Here is a 17,250-nt window from a genome sequence, read left to right as displayed (position 1 = left end):
TGTCACATGCTGCTCCCATCCTACCCCCCCATTGTCATGTGCTGCTCCCATCCTGTGCCCCCATGCTGTCATGCGCTGCTCCCATCTTGAGCCACCATTCTGTCATGTACTGCTCCCATCCTACGCCCCAGTTCTGTCATGTGCTGCTACCATCCTGCGGCCCCATTCTGTCATGTGCTGCTCCCATCCTGCGCCCCCATTCTGACATGTGCTGCACCCATCCTGCGCCTCCATTCTGTCATTTGCTGCACCCATCCTGCGCCCCCATTCTGTCATGTGATGCTCCCATCCTGCGCCCCCATTCTGACATGTGCTGCACCCATCCTGCGCCTCCATTCTGTCATTTGCTGCCCCCATCCTGTCATGTGCTGCTCCCATCCTGCGTCCCGTTCTGTCATGTGCTGCTTCCATCCTGCACCCCCGTTCGGTCATGTGCTGCTGCCATCCTGCACCCCCGTTCTGTCATGTGCTGCCCTATTCTGTCATGTGCTGCTCCCATCCTGCGCCACAGTTATGTAATGTACTGCTCCCATCCTGCACCACCGTTCTGTAATTTGCTGCTCCCATCCATATGCCCCATACGCTGCTCCATAAAGGTTGATGGCCTCTATAAGATGCTCCATAGTATATGCCTCATATGCTGCTGCATTATGGTTGATGGCCCCCATAAGATGCTCCATAGTATATGCCTCATATGCTGCTACATTATGGTTGATGGCCCCCATAAGATGCTCCATAGTATATGCCTCATATGCTGCTGCATTATAGTTGATGGCCCCCATAAGATGCTCCATAGTATATGCCTCATATGCTGCTCCATTATGGTTGATGGCCCCCATAAGATGCTCCATAGTATATGCCTCATATGCTGCTGCATTATGGTTGATGTCCCCCATAAGATGCTCCTTAGTATATGCCTCATATGCTGCTGCATTATGGTTGATGTCCCCCATAAGATGCTCCATAGTATAATCCCCGTATGCTGCTCCATAAAGGTTTATGGCCCCCATAAGATGCTCCATAGTATATGCCCCGTATACTGCTCCATAAATGTTGATGGCCCCCATAAGATGCTCCATTGTATTGTATGCCCGTATGCTGCTGCGATATATATATATATATATATATCTTATATATAATTGCCTAGAATACGACTTCCTGCAATTTGTGCCAACTTCCGTGGCTTTGTCCGGAGCTAATGTCCGGAGATAAGTGACGTCAACAGTGTCCAGTGTCTGATTGGTTGCCGCCTGCTGCGAGCGACCAATCAGAAACGTGCCGTACTGTGACACACTCCGCCCGCCATTTTGGTGTGATTTTTGAATTTTTACCTCACAGCAAGTTTGTACTGCGTGGAGGCGGGCCCAGTGACGTTGCTCTTCAAGCTCCTGCCGAATTTCAAGTATATATGGATTCTAGACTCCCGATTCTTTAGAATCGGGCTGCCATCTAGTATATATATGTATATATATATATATATATATATATATATATAAAAATAACATACCTATCATCGCTGGGCACCGAGTGCTGGGGGGCCTGAGCAGGACACTGGCGCGCTGTGGGGGTCAGGTGCCGGAGTCGCCGCTAGCTCAGGCCCCCGACACTTGCTATATTCACTTGGCCCTGATCCAGTGCTGCGTGCCGCTCAGTCTTCCGGGTCCTCTGGCTGTGACTGTTCAGTCAGAGGGCGGCGCGCATTAAGTGCATCATTGCGACCTCTGAACTGAACGTCACAGGCAGAGGACACGAAAGACGGAGTGGCACGCAGCACTGGAACGGGACAGGTGAATATAGCATACTCACCCTCCTGGCACGTCCCTGCTTCTCCGTTGGAGATCGTGGTGTGCGTTCAGTGCTTACGCATACTGCGATCTCCTGGGCTGCGTCACTCTGTGGGGTCCAGACTGCGCCGGCGCTTGCGCAGTCTATAAAGGCTTCGGACAGAGTGACGCTCCCAGCGTTATATTATAGATATGTAGATATGTAGATATGTATGTATATATATATATATATATATATATATATATATATATATATATATATATATATATATATATATATATATATATATATATATATATATATATATATATATACACATATATATACACACACACACACATTTATTTATTATATACACACATACATATATATATGCATACATATTTTTGTTTTTCCCATTATGCAAATTCAGCGTGCCGATCTGGGTCATCCTCGTTGAGATGCTGCAGCAACTGGATTTTGTAATGGTGCCATTTGTGAGCAGCCAATATCCGCCGAAGGGATGTTTGACTGATGCCAGATCAGCGTGCTGAATTTGCAGAATGGGCAATACAAAAATTGGAACAGGACCCTCAGTTTACACAGAACATTATGCTCAGTGATGAGACAAACTTTTTTGGGTGGCCCATTTACAGTGCCTTGCGAAAGTATTCGGCCCCCTAGAACTTTTCAACCTTTTCCCACATATCATGCTTCAAACAAAGATACCAAATGTAAATTTTTGGTGAAGAATCAACAACAAGTGGACCACAATTGTGAAGTTGTACGAAATTTATTGGTTATTTTACATTTTTGTGGAAATTCAAAAACTGAAAAGTGGGGCGTGCAATATTATTCGGCCCCTTTACTTTCAGTGCAGCAAACTCACTCCAGAAGTTCATTGTGGATCTCTGAATGATCCAATGTTGTCCTAAATGCCTAATGATAAATATAATCCACCGGTGTGTAATCAAGTCTCCGTATAAATGCACCTGCTATGTGATAGTCTCAGGGTTCTGTTTGAAGCACAGAGCATCATGAAGATCAAGGCAGGTCGGTGATACTGTTGTGTAGATGTTTAAAGCTGGATTTGGATACAAAATGATTTCCAAAACTTTAACCCCTTTACCCCCAAGGGTGGTTTGCATGTTAATGACCAGGCCAATTTTTACAATTCTGACCACTGTCCCTTTATGAGGTTATAACTCCGAAACGCTTCAACGGATCCTGGTGATTCTGACATTGTTTTCTCGTGACATATTGTACTTCATGATAGTGGTAAAATTTCTTTGATAGTACCTGCGTTTATTTGTGAAAAAAACGGAAATTTGGCGAAAATTTTGAAAATTTCGCAATTTTCAAACTTTGAATTTTTATGCAATTAAATCACAGAGATATGTCACACAAAATACTTAATAAGTAACATTTCCCACATGTATCCTTTACATCAGCATAATTTTGGAACCAATTTTTTTTTTTGTTAGGGAGTTATAAGGGTTAAAAGTTGACCAGCAATTTCTCATTTTTACAACACCATTTTTTTTTAGGGACCACGTCTCATTTGAAGTCATTTTGAGGGGTCTATATGATAGAAAATGCCCAAGTGTGACACCATTCTAAAAACTGCACCCCTCAAGGTGCTCAAAACCACATTCAAGAAGTTTATTAACCCTTCAGGTGTTTAATAGGAATTTTTGGAATGTTTAAATAAAAATGAACATTTAACTTTTTTTCACCAAAAATTTACTTCAGCTCCAATTTGTTTTATTTTACCAAGGGTAACAGGAGAAATTGGACCCAAAAAGTTGTTGTCCAATTTGTCCTGAGTACGCTGATACCCCATATGTGGCAGTAAACCACTGTTTGGGCGCATGGGAGAGCTCGGAAGGGAAGGAGCGCTATTTGATTTTTCAATGCAAAATTGACAGGAATTGAGATGGGACGCCATGTTGCGTTTGGAGAGCCACTGATGTGCCTAAACATTGAAACCCCCCACAAGTGACACCATTTTGGAAAGTAGACCCCCTAAGGAACTTATCTGGATGTGTGGTGAGCACTTTGACCCACCAAGTGCTTCACAGAAGTTTATAATGCAGAACCGTAAAAATAAAAAATCATATTTTTTCACAAAAATTATATTTTTGCCCCCAATTTTTTATTTTTCCAAGGGTAAGAGAAGAAATTGGACCTCAAAAGTTGTTGTACAATTTGTCCTGAGTACGCTGATACCCCATATGTGGCAGTAAACCACTGTTTGGGCGCATGGGAGAGCTCGGAAGGGAAGGAGCGCAGTTTGACTTTTCAATGCAAAATTGACAGAAATTGAGATGGGACGCCATGTTGCGTTTGGAGAGCCACTGATGTGCCTAAACATTGAAACCCCCCACAAGTGACACCATTTTGGAAAGTAGACCCCCTAAGGAACTTATCTAGAGGTGTGGTGAGCACTTTGACCCACCAAGTGCTTCACAGAAGTTTATAATGCAGAACCGTAAAAATAAAAAATCATATTTTTTCACAAAAATTATATTTTTGCCCCCAATTTTTTATTTTTCCAAGGGTAAGAGAAGAAATTGGACCTCAAAAGTTGTTGTCCAATTTGTCCCGAGTACGCTGATACCCCATATGTGGCAGTAAACCACTGTTTGGGCGCATGGGAGAGCTCGGAAGGGAAGGAGCGCCGTTTGACTTTTCAATGCAAAATTGACAGGAATTGAGATGGGACGCCATGTTGCGTTTGGAGAGCCACTGATGTGCCTAAACATTGAAACCCCCCACAAGTGACACCATTTTGGAAAGTAGACCCCCTAAGGAACTTATCTGGATGTGTGGTGAGCACTTTGACCCACCAAGGGCTTCACAGAAGTTTATAATGCAGAGCCATAAAAATAAAACAAAATTTTTTTCCCACAAAAATTATTTTTTAGCCCCCAGTTTTGTATTTTCCCTAGGGTAACAGGAGAAATTGGACCCCAAAAGTTGTTGTCCAATTTGTCCTGAGTACGCTGATACCCCATATGTGGGGGGGAACCACCGTTTGGGCGCATGGGAGGGTTCGGAAGGGAAGGAGCGCCATTTGGAATGCAGACTTAGATGGAATGGTCTGCAGGCGTCACATTGCGTTTGCAGAGCCCCTAATGTACCTAAACAGTAGAAACCCCCCACAAGTGACACCATTTTGGAAAGTAGACCCCCTAAGGAACTCATCTTGATGTGTTGTGAGAGCTTTGAACCCCCAAGTATTTCACTACAGTTTATAACGCAGAGCCATGCAAATAAAAAATATTTTTTTTTCCACAAAAATTATATTTTAGCCCCCAGTTTTGTATTTTTCCAAGGTTAGCAGGAGAAATTGGACCCTAAATGTTGTTGTCCAATTTGTCCTGAGTACGCTGATACCCGATATGTGGGGGGGAACCACCGTTTGGGCGCATGGGAGGGCTCGGAAGGGAAGGAGCATCATTTGGAATGCAGACTTAGATGGATTGGTCTGCAGGCGTCACATTGCGTTTGCAGAGCCTCTAATGTACCTAAACAGTAGAAACCCCCCACAAGTGACCCCATATTGGAAACTAGACCCCTCAATGAACTTATCTAGATGTGTTGTGAGAACTTTGAACCCCCAAGTGTTTCACTACAGTTTATAACGCAGAGCCGTGAAAATAAAAAATCTTTTTGTTTTCCCACAAAAATTATTTTTTAGCCCCCAGTTTTGTATTTTCCCAAGGGTAACAGGAGAAATTGGTCCACAAAAGTTGTTGTCCAATTTGTCCTGAGTACGCTGATACCCCATATGTTGGGGTAAACCCCTGTTTGGGCACACAGGAGAGCTCGGAAGGGAAGGAGCACTGTTTTACTTTTTCAACGCAGAATTGGCTGGAATTGAGATCGGACGCCATGTCGTGTTTGGAGAGCCCCTGATGTGCCGAAACAGTGGAAACCCCCAATTATAACTGAAACCCTAATCTAAACACACCCCTAACCCTAATTCCAACGGTAACCCTAACCACACCTCTAACCCTGACACACCCCTAACCCTAATCCCAACCCTATTCCCAACTGTAAATGTAATCTAAACCCCAACCCTAACTTTAGCCCCAACCCTAACTGTAGCCCCAACCCTAACCCTAGCCCTAACCCTAGCCCTAACCCTAGCCCTAGCCCTAACCCTAGCCCTAACCCTAGCCCTAACCCTAACCCTAGCCCTAACCCTAGCCCTAGCCCTAACCCTAGCCCTAACCCTAGCCCTAACCCTAATCCTAGCCCTAACCCTAGCCCTAATGGGAAAATGGAAATAAATACATTTTTTTTTATTTTTCCCTAACTAAGGGGGTGATGAAGGGGGGTTTGATTTACTTTTATAGCGAGTTTTTTAGCGGATTTTTATGATTGGCAGCCGTCACACACTGAAAGACCCTTTTTATTGCAAAAAATATTTTTTGCAATACCACATTTTGAGAGCTATAATTTTTCCATATTTTGGTCCACAGAGTCATGTGAGGTCTTGTTTTTTGCGGGACGAGTTGACGTTTTTATTGAAAACATTTTTGGGCACGTGACATTTTTTTATCGCTTTTTATTCCGATTTTTGTGAGGAAGAATGACCAAAAGCCAGCTATTCATGAATTTCTATTGGGGGAGGCGTTTATACCGTTCCGCGTTTGGTAAAATTGATAAATCAGTTTTATTCTTCGGGTCAGTACGATTACAGCGATACCTCATTTATATCATTTTTTTATGGTTTGGTGCTTTTATACGATAAAAACTATTTTACAGAAAAAATAATTATTTTTGCATCGCTTTATTCTCAGGACTATAACTTTTTTATTTTTTTGCTGATGATGCTGTATGGCGGCTCTTTTTTTGCGGGACAATATGACGCTTTCAGCGGTATCATGGTTATTTATATCTGTCCTTTTGATCGCGTGTTATTCCACTTTATGTTCGGCGGTATGATAATAAAGCGTTGTTTTTTGCCTCGTTTTTTTTTTTTTTTTTCTTACGGTGTTTACTGAAGGGGTTAACTAGTGGGACAATTTTATAGGTCGGGTCGTTACGGACGCGGCGATGCTAAATATGTGTACTTTTATTGGTTTTTTTTTTTTAATTTAGATGAAGAAATGTATTTATGGGAATAATATTTTTTTTTTTTTTTCATTATTTTGGAATATTTTTTTTAATTTTTTTTACACATTTGGAAAAATTTTTTTTTTACTTTTTTACTTTGTCCCAGGGGGGGACATCACAGATCAGTGATCTGACAGTTTGCACAGCACTCTGTCAGATCACTGATCTGACATGCAGCGCTGCAGCCTTCACAGTGCCTGCTCTAAGCAGGCTCTGTGAAGCCACCTCCCTCCCTGCAGGACCCGGATCCGCGGCCATCTTGGATCCGGGGCTCGAGCAGGGAGGGAGGTGAGGAGACCCTCGCAGCAACGCGATCACATCGCGTTGCTGCGGGGGGCTCAGGGAAGCCCGCAGGGAGCCCCCTCCCTGCGCGGTGCTTCCCTGCACCGCCGGCACATCGCGATCATCTTTGATCGCGGTGTGCCAGGGGTTAATGTGCCGGGGGCGGTCCGTGACCGCTCCTGGCACATAGTGCCGGATGTCAGCTGCGATAAGCAGCTGACACCCGGCCGCGATCGGCCGCGCTCCCCCCGTGAGCGCGGCCGATCGGCTATGACGTACTATCCCGTCCAGGGTCAGATAAGCCCAGGGCACCTCGACGGGATAGTACGTCTAAGGTCACAGAGGGGTTAAACATCCCAAGGAACAGTGTGCAAGCGATCATATTGAAACGGAAGTTGTATCATACCACCGCAAATATACCAAGACCCGGCTGTCCCTCTAAACTTTCATCTCAAACAAGGAGAAGACTGATCAGAGGATGCAGCCAAGAGGCCCATGATCACTCTGGATGAACTGCAGAGATCTACAGCTGAGGTGGGACAGTCTGTCCATAGGACAACAATCAGTCATACACTGCACAAATCTGGCCTTTATGGAGTGGCAAGAAGAAAGCCATTTCTCAAAGATATCCATAAAGAGTGTCGTTTAAAGTTTGCAACAAGCCATCTGGGAAACACACCAAACATGTGGAAGAAGGTGCTCTGGTCAGATGAAACCAAAATTGAACTTTTCGGCAACAATGCCAAACGATATGTATGGCGTAAAGGCAACGCAGCTCATCACCCTGAACACACCATCCCCACTGTTAAACATGGTGGTGGCAGCATCATGGTTTGGGCCTGCTTTTCTTCAGCAGGGACAGGGAAGATGATTAAAATTGATGGGAATATGGATGGAGCCAAATACAGGACCATTCTTGAAGAAAACCTGTTGGAGTCTGCAAAAGACCTGAGACTGGGACGGAGATTGGTCTTCCAACAAGACAATGATCCCAAACATAAAGCAAAATCTACAATGGAATGGTTCACATATAAACGTATCCAGGAATTAGAATGGCCAAGTCAAAGTCCAGACCTCAATCCAATCGAGAATCTGTGGAAAGAGCTGAAAACTGCTGTTCACAAACAATCTCCATCAAACCTCACTGAGCTCGAGCTGTTTGCCAAGGAAGAATGGGCAAGAATTTCAGTCTCTCGATGTACAAAACTGATAGAGACATACCCCAAACAACTAGCAGCTGTAATCGCAGCAAAAGGTGGCACAACAAAGTATTAAGTTAAAGGGGCCGAATAATATTGCACGCCCCACTTTTCAGTTTTTGAATTTCCACAATAATTTAAAATAACCAATAAATTTCATTGAACTTCACAATTGTGTTCCCCTTGTTGATTCTTCACCAAAAGTTTACATTTGGTATCTTTATGTTTGAAGCATGATATGTGGGAAAAGGTTGAAAAGTTCCAGGGAGCCGAATACTTTCGCAAGGCACTGTATATGGATACACCTAAATAACATGGGAATGGTGACAGTTTTCTTGCGTATGGTGTATTGCATTGAAATCTGCTGCAATGACCGGGGTACTGCGTTCACCAGACATCAATGCAATTTCTATCCATTCCTCACGTGTTAACCCCTGCGACATGTCAATGGCTGTAAACAAAGAGAAACTTGTAAATAACTCATGAAAGACTAACGTTATGTTAAAACCAAGCGCACCATTGTTTTTCTTGTGAAATTCTCAATAAGTTTGATGTGTCACATGACCCTCTTCCCATTGGAAAAAATAAAGTTAGATCCAAAATGGCTGACTTCAAAATGGCTGCCATGGTCACCACCCATCTTGAAATTTTTCCCCTCCCATATACTAATGTGCCACAAACAGTTGATATCACCAACCATTCTCATTTTATTTAGGTGTATCCATATACATGGCCCACCATGTATAAATACTGTTTTAAAATACAAGTATTGAAGTGGAGTTGTCTATTCTAAGTAATTTCCGTCTATAGATTGAGAATCATCAGGCATGAGAAGGAAAAGAAAGACAATGTTAACATTTTACTTTACAACATCATTACAAAAAAAAAAAAACAACACACTTACGGAAATTGTACCAGTTACCACTGGGGATACCAATCGCTTGTTAATGGGCTGGAAGGTAGCAGGAGAGACACCTGCAACTCCTGACACCGTGTTTACAAGCACATTTGCTGTAACCGTTCCTGCATATAAAAGAAAATCATTAATTTGAGCCACATTATCTGGCCTTTATAAAGCATCCTACATTTTCAGAGCATTTATTACTACCAATACATTTGAAAGCATTTAAAATGACAGCGCGATTTAAGTGGCTAAACTACAGAGATCGCTCCTAATGCTGTAGTTACAGGCAGATGCAGATAGAGTCAGCTTTATACTTTGCTTAATGACTAAGGTTGATCGAATAGCTTCAGATAAGTGCTTATCCGCCCAGCTGTAGCGCTGCCTTGGTAACCTGGAGCACTCCCGATAATCAGCTGTTCGGCACCGCAGCTGCATGTGTCGCGGCTGTGTGACAGTCACAACACATGCCTGTTAGTTGAGCTCTCCATGCATATGTTGTGACTGTCACACAGCCGCGACACATACAGCTGTGGCACCGAACAGCTGATTATCCGGAGCGCTCCAGGTATCCGGGTTCCTGCTGCAGCTATTCGGATAAGCGCTTATCCGAAGCTATTTAATCAACACTATTAATGACCCATTAGAAAAGTCCTAAGTCGTTAACCAGTTAAGTGCCTCTATTAGGAACCCAAGTCTTAGCCTGACTGCTGGTCTGATCACATGAACTAACCAGCAAAGAACCTTCACCCAGCAGGAGTCAATTTATACAAATGATAAGTTGCAAGTATGTTCAGGTTTCCAACTAACCAGCATAGCATGTACTTATGTGGTTTGCCACTGCTGTGTGGCTGGACTCAGGTCCGACCATGAAGTGCACTAAAGTACAAACTTTCAACTATACCAAAGTGTGTTTTTTCAAAATTCAAAACAATTCGGTTTATCCTCACCGGTAGCAATGCTTGTTCCAGGTACAGCAGCCTTTATGGTACCAGTCTGTCAAACAAAAAGCAAACTAATTACAAACTGAGGAAATAAAACTTGAAATGGTAACCTCCAGTTGAAACTTTATTTATAAACTTTGCAGAAATCTATCATGTTTCTCGAATTGTTGTAACATGTTTTACTAGACAACACGATTGGTGACAAATACTCTAACAACTCCTGTTAAATTTCTGCTAGTAATAATTTATGACGTAGCATCAAAGTTCATACATGGCGTCATGTTATCAATGCAATGTTCCTTACAAGGAGAGCCGGAGTGGTTATTGAAGTGGTGCCTGTGCTAGGGCCTTTAGCTACAGGTTGCTGCTGAATGACGACTTGTGCCTGAGTCACGGCAGGAGCTGGTGATTGGACTTGTCCAGGTTGTGCAGCTGCTGGTTGGATTACTTGTCCATTTTGCTGCGGCTGCTGTTGTAACGGGCCAGATTGCTGTTGTGCGCGAACCTGTTCCAAAGCCTTTAAGCAAGGAAAATGTTTTAAGTAGTTTGACATACATCCATGGAAATACCAAGCAGTTAGGAAAGGTTAAGGAATGTACCTTCTTTTCTTTGGCTATACGATCTGCACGGAGTGATGCCACCTGTATTGGTTGCAATGGCTTGTCATAGTTGATGCCACTAAAAAAAAATACATATATATTATATTTGAATAATTCATGAGCATAACCAAAAAAGTGAGTTGCTTGAACATAGGATTACCTAGTAGGATCCAACACTTGAAGAGACAAAAATGGCAGTATTTTTAACCCCTTAAAGACCGAGCCGCTTTGAACATTAAAGCAATTGTCCACTACTGGGACAACTTCTTATACCTCACGTTTGGCCCAGATAAAATAAAAAAAGCTTATACTCCCCTCCCGTGCCATTCCTACGATGTCAGCACTGGCTCTACATGGGGCTCCCTTGCGGTTGTTGTGATACGGGAGCCAGAAACGCAAATCACAGCTGGCGTATTGTCCCTTTCTGTCAAACTGAACATGAAGAGGAAGTCAGATCAGAAGAGGAAGTCAGATCAGGCGCAACCTGGACTTCCTCTTCATGTTCAATTCGACAAAAGGCGGGGACAAGGATGCCAGCGCTGACTGGGTCCAGGGGTCACGTGTCACAAATACCGCGCAATAGCCCTATGACCGCGAGTGTAGACACCGCTGGATCGGTGCCAGCACAGGAGGGGAGCATAACCTCTTATGTTATCAGGGAAAAACATTTAAATCAAGAAGGGGTTGTCCTAGCAGTGGACAACCTCGTTAATCAACAAGCCTCATTTTTAAAAGCGGACGTGTCACTTTGAGGTAATAACTCTGGAACACGTCAACATACCCCGTGATTCGGATATTTTTCTTCTGACACATTTTACTTCATGCTAGTGGTAAATTTTCGTCAATATATGCATTTATTTGTCAAAATATAGAAAATAAAGTTGTTTTTTTTAACATATTGCAATTTTTAAACTTTGAATTTTTATGCCCTTAACCCCTTAAGCCCCCACGTTAATGACCAGGCCAATTTTTACAATTCTGACCACTGTCCCTTTATGAGGTTACAACTCTGGAACGCTTCAACGGATCTTGGAGATTCTGACAGTGTTTTCTCGTGACATATAGTACTTCATGAAAGTGGTAAAATTTCTTCCATATAACGTGTGTTTATTTGTGAAAAAAACGGAAATTTGGCGAAAATTTTGAAAATTTTGCAATTTTCCAACTTTGAATTTTTATGCCCTTAAATCACAGAGATATGTCATACAAAATAATTAATAAGTAATATTTCCCACATGTCTACTTTACATCAGCACAATTTTGGAACCAACATTTTTTTTTGTTAGGGAGTTATAAGAGTAAAAAGTTAACCAGCAATTTCTCATTTTTACAACACCAATATTTTTTTAGGGACCACATCACATTTGAAGTCATTTTGAAGGGTCTATATGATAGAAAATAACCAAGTGTGACACCATTCTAAAAACTGCACACCTCAAGGTGCTCAAAACCACATTTAAGAGGTTTATTAACCGTTTAGGTGTTTTACAGGAATTTTTGGAATGTTTAAAAAAAATGAACATTTAACTTTTTTTCACAAAAAATTTACTTCAGCTCCAATTTGTTTACCAAGGGTAACAGGAGAAAATGGACCCAAAAAGTTGTTGTACAATTTGTTCTGAGAACGCTGATACCCCATATGTGGGAGTAAACGACTGTTTGGGTGCATGGTAGAGCTCGGAAGGGAAGGAGCGCCATTTGACTTTTCAATGCAAAATTGACTGGAATTGAGATGGGACGCCATGTTGCTTTTGGAGAGCTCCTGATGTGCCTAAACATTGAAACCTCCCACAAGTGAGACCATTTTGTAATGTAGCCCCTCTAAGGAACTTATCTAGATGTGTGGTGAGCACTTTAACCCACCAAGTGCTTCACAGAAGTTTATAATGCAGAGCCGTAAAAAAAAAAAAAAATTTTTTTCACAAATATGATCATTTCGCCCCCAATTTTTTATTTTCCCAAGGGTAAGAGAAGAAATTGGACCCCAAAAGTTGTTGTGCCATTTGTTCTGAGTACGCCGATACCCCATATGTGGGGGTAAACCACTGTTTTGGCGCATGGCAGAGCTCGGAAGGGAAGGAGCGCCATTTGACTTTTCAATGCAAAATTGACTGGAATTCAGATGGGACACCATGTCACGTTGGGAGAGCCCCTGATGTGCCTAAACATTGAAACCCCCCACAAGTGACACCATTTTGGAAAGTAGACCCGCTAAGGAACTTATCTAGATGTGTTTTGACAGCTTTGAACCCCCAAGTGTTTCACCAGAGTTTAGAACGCAGAGCCGTGAAAATAAAAAATCATTTTTTTTCCACAAAAATTATTTTTTAGCCCCCTGTATTGTATTTTTCTAAGGGTAACAGGAGAAATTGGATCCCAAATGTTGTTGTCCAATTTGTCCTGAGTACGCTGATACCCCATATGTGGAGGGGAACCACCGTTTGGGTGCATGGCAGAGCTCGGAAGGGAAGGAGCGCCATTTGGAATGCAGACTTAGGCTACTTTCACACTAGCATCTGCCCATCACAGTGCGTCGGGCCGACGTATCCTGTCTCAACGCTGCACAACGGTGGCAGCGGATACATTATTACAATGCATCCGCTGCCCCATTGTGAGTTGCGGAGAGGAGGGGGCGGAGTTCCAGCAGCGCATGCGCGTTTGGAAATGGCGGACACGACGCACCAAAAAACGTTACAAGCAACGTTTTTTGGTGCCGACGGTCCAACGCAACCGTCGCACAACGGTTGCGACGTGTGGCAATGCATCGCAAATATAAGCCTATGGAGAAAAAATGCATCCTGCAGACAACTTTGCAGGATGCGTTTTTTCTGCAAAACTACGCATTGCGACGGAGGCCAAACGACGCTAGTGTGAAAGTAGCTTTAGATGGATTGGTCTGCAGGCGTCACGTTGCATTTGCAGAGCCCTTGATGCACCTAAGCAGTAGAAACCCCCGACAAGTGACAACATTTTGGAAACTAGACCCCCCAAGGAACTTATCTAGATGTGTTGTGAGAACTTTGAACCCCCAAGTGTTTCACTACAGTTTTATAATGCAGAGCCGTGAAAATAAAAAAATCATTTTTTTTTAGCCCCCGGTTTTGCATTTTTCCAAGGGTAAAAGGAGAAACTGGACCCTAAAACTTGTTGTCCAATTTGTCCTGAGTACGCTTATACCCCATATGTGGGGGGGAACCAACGTTTGGGCGCATGGCAGGGAATGGAAGGAGCGCCATTTGGAATGCAGACTTAGATGGATTGGTCTGCAGGCATCACGTTGCATTTGCAGAGCCCCTGATGCACCTAAACAGGATAAATCCCACAGACGTGACCCCATATTGGAAACTAGACCCCACAATGAACTTATCTAGATGTGTTGTGAGAACTTTGAACCCCCAAGTGTTTCACTACAGTTTATAACGCAGAGTCGTGAAAATAAAAATTAATTTTTTTTCCCACAAAAATGTTTTTTTTAGCCCCCCAAATTTTTATTTTCCCAAGGGTAACAAGAGAAATTGGACCCCAATAGTTGTTGTCCAATTTGTCCTGAGTATGCGGATACCCCATATGTTGGGGTAAACCCCTGTTATGGCACACGGGAGAGCTCGGAAGGGAAGGAGCACTGTTTTACTTTTTCAACGCAGAATTGGCTGGAATTGAGATCGGACGCCATGTCGCATTTGGAGAGCCCTGATGTGCCTAAACAGTGGGAACCCCTAATTCTAACTGAAACCCTATCCCAAACACACCCCTAATCCTAATCCCAACCATAACCCTAATCACACCCCTAACCCTGACACACCCCAAACCCTAATCCCAACCGTAAATGTAATCCAAACCCTAACTTTAGCCCCAACCCTAACTTTAGCCCCAACCCTAACTGAAGCCCCAACCGCAACCCTAGCCCCAACCCTAGCCCTAACCCTATCCCCAACTGTAGCCCTAACCCTAATGGGAAAATGGAAAAAGGAGATTTTTTCTCCGAGCCAATCATTGGGGGACAAAGGACCATGGGTTGTATGCTGCCTGCCACTAGGAGGACACTAAGTTAACACAGAAAGATTAACTCCTCCTCTGCAGTATACACCCCTTCACTGGCCAGGATTCAACCAGTTCCGTAGTAAAGCAGTAGAGTATTAAACGAAAGACAATAAAACTATGTCAAAACCAAAGAAGTAACAACAAGCCAATAGGCTAACAGGGTGGGTGCTGTGTCCCCCAATGATTGGCTCGGAGAAAAAGATTTTACGGTGAGTACACAAAAATCTCCTTTTCTCCTACGCCTCATTAGAGGACAGACGTCCTAAAGCAGTCCCTGGGTGGGGAGCAACATATCTGCTAATACCCCATGTACCGCTGGCTTACAGCTAAGGTACCGCTGATTGCAGAATGCGCCTGCCAAGGGCGGCGTCAGCAGAAGATAGAGAATGAATATGGTAATGCTTTGTAAAAGTATGTAAGCTGGACCATGTCGCAGCTTTGCAAAGCTGTTGTGCTGACACCTGGTGCCAAATGGCCCAAGAGGCGCCCACCAACCGAGTAGAATGGGCCTTAATCCCTGCTGGGATAGGAACACCCTTGACACGATAGGATTCCTGAATAGCCGATCGAATCTACTTGGCTAGAGTAGCCTTGGAGGCGGGAGAACCCTTCCTTGGTCCCTCTGGAAGTAGGAATAGGACATCCGACTTGCAGAAGGGAGCCGTCGGTGACACATACCATTGAAGGGCCCTCACCATGTCGAGAGTGTGCAGAGCTTTCTCAATGCGATGGACTGGAGACGGACAGAACGAAGGCAGTATAATCTCCTCGTTGAGGTGAAAGGAGGATACGACCTTGGGCAGAAAAGAAAGAGAAGTCCTCAAAACTGCCTTGTCCGTGTGAAAAATCAGAAACGGAGGTCGGCAGGAAAGTGCCGCCAACTCCGAAACACGCCTGATGGATGTAAAAGCCACTAGGAAAACTACCTTCCAGGAAAGGGAGGTCAGAGAGACGTCCTGTAGTGGTTCGAAGAGGGCCTCCTGAAGGGCTCCAAAGACCAAATTAAGATCCCACGGATCCAAAGGCATCTTGTAGGGAGACGCCACACGGGAAACTCCCTGAAAGAACATCTTAACCGGTAATCTATTGGGAATTTTTTGTTGGAACAGGACTGACAATGCTGACACCTGTCCCTTGAGGGAGCCAAGTGCGAGATCCGACTCTAGTCCTGATTGGAGAAATTCCAATATAGAAGGGATGGAAAAAGCCAGAGGCGATCGTCCATGTGCGTCGCGCCATGCAAAGAAAATTCGCCAAATACGGTGGTAACTGCGCATGGACACGGGTTTCCTAGTCCTGACCAAGGTGGAGGACACCTTGGGGAGTGAAACCCGCTTGGCCTAGAATCCAGGATTCATCGGCCAGGCCGTCAAAGACAGGGCCCCTGAGTTCTGGTGGTAAATCGGGCCCTGTGAGAGAAGATCCATGCGATCTAGAAGGCGACAAGCTGAACCAGTTCCGCGTACCATCCTCGGCGCGGCCAGTCCGGCGCCACGAGGATCACTGGCACCCCCTCTGCCCTGATCTTCTTGATGACCCTCGGTAGCAGGGGGAGAGGAGGAAAAATGCACGGGAGGCGGAATTGACGCCACGGCAGGACCAAGGCATCTGCTCCTACGGCACGTGGGTCGAGGGATCGGGCAATGAACTGTGGGACCTTGTTGTTTAGCCTGGAGGCCATGAGGTCCACGTCCGGGGTCCCCCAACGATGACAAATCTGTTGGAAAATTTCCGGGTGGAGGGACCACTTGCCCGAGGCGAGACCCTGGCGACTGAGGAAGTCTGCTGCCCAATTCTCCACACCTGGTATGTGGATCGCTGAGATTGACGAATGGTTAGTTTCGGCCCAACGGAGAATGTGGTTCCCCCCTGAGGGTTGATGTACGCCACAGCTGTGGCGTTGTCTGACTGGATTATGACGGGGTGACCCGCCGAAAGATGGTGAAACCTGAACAGTGCTGGCCTGATAGCTCTTATTTCCAGGATATTGATGGGGAGACGAGACTCTCGAGTAGACCACCTGTTACATGTTACGGAACCACTCAGCACCCAGAATATGTTGTACAGTTATATGTATGTATGTATAATAGGTTCCATGTGAGATGCATGTCTCTAATGCATCAGCCCACAGGCTGCGCCCTGGGCAGAGGGGACACAATATTCCCCTTTTGTCCGCCCCCCACCTTTGTAATTCCGACAGTAAATATCGACAGGCTCCGGCCACCTGCGGCTATTGTAATGTATGTCTGGCCTGCCGCTTTTCTATTGGCCTGCCCTCTGTATCTGTGTGATATATTCTGTATCCTGTGAGGAAACTGTTGTCAGACTGGAAATACGTGGAGAAGCAGCGTTCTTTTATATGTGCCCATGTAACCAAGCAATTCCAGCCAGCG

The 17,250-nt window shown here is 44.3% G+C and overlaps 1 protein-coding gene across 4 annotated transcripts in view; it reads right to left on the bottom strand.

The window, feature by feature from the left end:
- LOC138669019 (E1A-binding protein p400-like) overlaps positions 1 to 17,250 on the bottom strand; it is a 343,483-nt gene that overhangs the window by 51,466 nt on the left and 274,767 nt on the right. For all 4 annotated transcript variants that reach the window (XM_069756066.1, XM_069756069.1, XM_069756068.1 and 1 more), the window contains 4 exons: positions 10,817 to 10,895; positions 10,522 to 10,734; positions 10,224 to 10,269; positions 9,277 to 9,395 (listed from right to left, as the gene is read on the bottom strand). In XM_069756066.1, coding sequence (XP_069612167.1) covers positions 9,277 to 9,395; positions 10,224 to 10,269; positions 10,522 to 10,734; positions 10,817 to 10,895 — 457 coding nt within the window. The remainder of the gene's footprint in view (positions 1 to 9,276; positions 9,396 to 10,223; positions 10,270 to 10,521; positions 10,735 to 10,816; positions 10,896 to 17,250) is intronic.

The sequence above is a fragment of the Ranitomeya imitator genome, chromosome 1 (assembly GCF_032444005.1).
Source record: "Ranitomeya imitator isolate aRanImi1 chromosome 1, aRanImi1.pri, whole genome shotgun sequence".
Classification (NCBI taxonomy): Eukaryota; Metazoa; Chordata; class Amphibia; order Anura; family Dendrobatidae; genus Ranitomeya; species Ranitomeya imitator.
This window is presented reverse-complemented; position numbering and strand designations above follow the sequence as displayed.